This window comes from Colobus angolensis, unplaced genomic scaffold, assembly GCF_000951035.1.
Source record: "Colobus angolensis palliatus isolate OR3802 unplaced genomic scaffold, Cang.pa_1.0 Scaffold186, whole genome shotgun sequence".
NCBI classification, from domain to species: Eukaryota; Metazoa; Chordata; class Mammalia; order Primates; family Cercopithecidae; genus Colobus; species Colobus angolensis.
Genome location: NW_012114999.1, coordinates 850,863 through 854,340, shown reverse-complemented (window position 1 = coordinate 854,340; position 3,478 = coordinate 850,863). Strand labels below are relative to the sequence as shown.

General features: G+C 37.1%; 1 protein-coding gene across 1 annotated transcript in view; it reads right to left on the bottom strand.

The window, feature by feature from the left end:
* Positions 1-3,478, bottom strand: part of EPHX4 (epoxide hydrolase 4) — a 38,395-nt gene that overhangs the window by 17,291 nt on the left and 17,626 nt on the right. The window contains exon 5 of the mRNA XM_011940042.1: positions 1,859-2,007. Within this exon, the coding sequence (XP_011795432.1) occupies positions 1,859-2,007 (149 nt within the window). The remainder of the gene's footprint in view (positions 1-1,858; positions 2,008-3,478) is intronic.

The window sequence follows — 3,478 nt, the reverse complement described above, 5'->3', positions numbered from 1 at the left end:
CCTCCTAGGTTCAAGCGATTCTACCTCAGCTTCCGAGTAGCTAGGATTACAGGCATGAGCCACCACAGCCGGCTAATTTTTGTATTTTTAATAGAGACAGGGTTCTGCCATATTGGCCAAGCTGGTCTCGAACTCCGCCCACCTCAGCCTCCCAAAGTGCTGGGATTATAGGCGTGGCCCAGGTTGATATTTTTAAATTTGGATTATGAACTCATCTTTAGGGGACTTCATCCGTGGGAATACTGTGAGGCCTGAATTGAGATGTATCCTAGAGAAGTTTTATCTTTGTTTCTGCCAGGCTTCCTAGGGAATGTTAACAGCCTAAGGCATGTTAACACATAATTTCTGCCCTGAGAATTCCAGAATCGTGGAGGTAGCACAAATCAAATCCATAAACCTCAAATTCAAGGCCAGCTGTGGCTCCTAATTCTTAAGAGAAATGAAATCTCATTTTTTTACCCTAAGTACAGACCCAAACTGACAAATATTCATGTCTTACCTTTCATGCTATACTTTCTCCCCGGACAATATGTTCTAAAACCAAAGCTTGTCTCTATGTCAGTGACTCCCAGATCTTATATATCTTCATCCTAGATTCTCTCCTCTTGAGTTCCAGACCCTACTATCCAACTGTGTATTTGAATATCTAAGGTATCACCCCAAAGTCAACTAGCCTAAGATCAATAAAATTCATGACTTTCCCATAAAAACTAGTCCCGTTCTAGTGTTTCCTGTCTCAGTAAATGGCATGCTTATCCACACTGTTGTACATGCCAGAAATCCAGGATCCATATTTGACATCTCTCTTCTCATTCTCCCTCCAACCCATTGCCAACCCCTGTCAGTTTTACCACTTAAGTATCTTTTAAATCTGCCCACTCTCTCCATCTCCACTGTTTTCAGACTAGTTCAAGTTACCATCATCTCTAGCCTGGACTGCTGCAGTTTTCGCACATTTACTCTGAAAATTCTCCAGTACATTCTCTGCACTATGGCCACACTGAACTTATTCAGATACACATGTGGGTTGTTTTTCTTTTCTGCTTGAGATTCTCATTCACTGGCTTCACATTCGTGGTCTTTACATCCTTCATATGGTCTACTTGGCTGTGCATGGTCAGCTGCTACCCACCTCTTGGACCCAGCCTCATAATGCTCTTCTCACCCTTACCTTCTGTGCTCCAGCCAAGAAGCCATAATTCTGTTGCTTGAAGCTACAACCCTCTTGCATCTTCCCACAGGGCTTTAGTACCTGCTGTTTCCTTTTTCTGGAATGCCAGTCCCCCTATCCCCAATCTTGTCTAGTCAATACTTAAGTCATCCTTCACTTTTTTGGTCTAACATCATTTCCTCAGTTCTCATCTCTTTCTTTCAAAGCCTTTCTGTTCGTTTATAACTATTCACTCATTACTGTGGTTATTTGCTTAATGTCTGTTTTCTCTATTAGGCTACAAGTTTTGTGAGATCAGAGACTTTACCTAGTTTTGCTCATTACTATGTTCTGAGTACTAACACAGCCCAGAACATAGTGATTAATAAATATTTCTTGAATAAATAAATCATCATTTAAAAATAACTAAAAATATACATCTATTCCAAATAATCTAAAAGGAGAGAATAAGTGGATAGAGTTATGGATAAAACAAGTGACAGCTACATGGAGGATTTGTGATATTATTCTGTCTACTTTTCCTTATGTTTGAAATTGTCCATAAAAAGATTATTCAACTTACTAAAAAATTAAAATACCTTATTTGAGTCTTTGGATAAGTGGTGAACTTAACCTTAAAAATAAAATACTGTCCCTTTAGGGTCAGACTCAAATATTTTTATTTAACTAAAAAGAAATTGTACTAACCTGAAGATATTTCGGTAATGGTTAATTGGGCCACTTAATGCTCCAGGCTGAGAAAAGACATAAATATAAGCTTCAAGATCCTCTGTTGTTAATTGGCATCCTTTTCTTCCAATGCCAGTGCTATGACTGGTAAACAGATGTTTCAAAACCTAATTTAAGTGAAAAAAGAATCATTAAAACTTTTTAGTTATCTATTAATAAGCTAAGTCTTTGACTTTGGAAAGGGGATGGTGGTCATTGTGCAGTGACAACTCCTAATTTCTGCTCTAGACAAATTTGAGATCTCATTGTTTATACATACATATTCTATGCATTTCTGCTTTCCTAGCTTTATTTTTTCTATATTCTTCCCTTCTAATCTCCCCTGCACACTTCATTTTTATAAAAAGCATCCTGTTTTCTTGGTGCCTATTCATATTCTACAAGATCCAGTTCAAGAGTTCCTTGGATAAATGACTAATTCCCTATCTGGGCAGGAAAGAAAACATAAGCCTAGGACATTGAGGAGGCAAGCTATCACTGACTAAAGGGATTATATCGAAAAGCCACAAGAGCCAACCTGATGGAATGCCTCATTTGATGCCTACTGTGGGATAATTTGGGCATCCAAAAGAATAATGACTATAACTGATTGGTATATATCAAATATATATTCATTACTCTAAAAGTTGTTTGTGAAAAGAAAAAGAATGAGCATATATCCTGCCATTCTTGTGTGAACTATATTTCAGAATAAATAGATGTGGAAAAATTCTTTATAGCAGAATTTCAATCAAAAGCAGAAAGAATTATCAAATTAGAAAATCACCATTTTTCATGCCCTAATGAAATAATGGGCCTAGGCTATGATCACTAATGTATGCTAAAATTAATTTGGTGGAAGGATGTGAAGAAATTTTGGCTAGGCTGACAACTCATGAGCCCACTGATCACTGTTAGCATTAGTAAAACTGGACCAAGTAGGTGTCATGCGCTTCCTTGATGGGATGTGTTAAGAAATACATAGCACCACCTATTAAGTATCCTTTTCAAATTAAAATTTAATCAAGCCTCTAGATCACCAGTACCTATGAAGTAGGAAAAACAAGGGTTAGAGGAACAAGTTAAATACCACCATGATGAAGCAATCAGCTAAATGCAAAATATGGATCTTTCCTCAGGCAAATTTCTTCAATTAACAAGTGAGATTTAAAAAAAATAAGAAAAAAAAGAAAGAAGGCACTATCACACATTTTAAAAGCTGTAACAACTAAATACAAGGTATAGACTTTGGTTCCTGATTCAAACAAAGGAAATACATCAAGACATTTATGACAGTTAATGAAATTTGAATGAGTATTAAATGATATTAAGGAGTTGTCATTTATTCTGTTAGGTTTGATAGTGGCATTGGGGTTTTTTGTTTTTTTTTTAAGTTCTTATCCCATCACAGTTATACACAGAATTATTTACAGGTAAAATTATATTGTGCCTTTAAAAAATCCTCACCAATATCTAATACCATGTGAGATATATAAGAAGCATTTAGGGCCGGACGCGGTGGCTCAAGCCTGTAATCCCAGCACTTTGGGAGGCCAAGACGGGCGGATCACGAGGTCAGGAGATCGAGACCATCCTGGC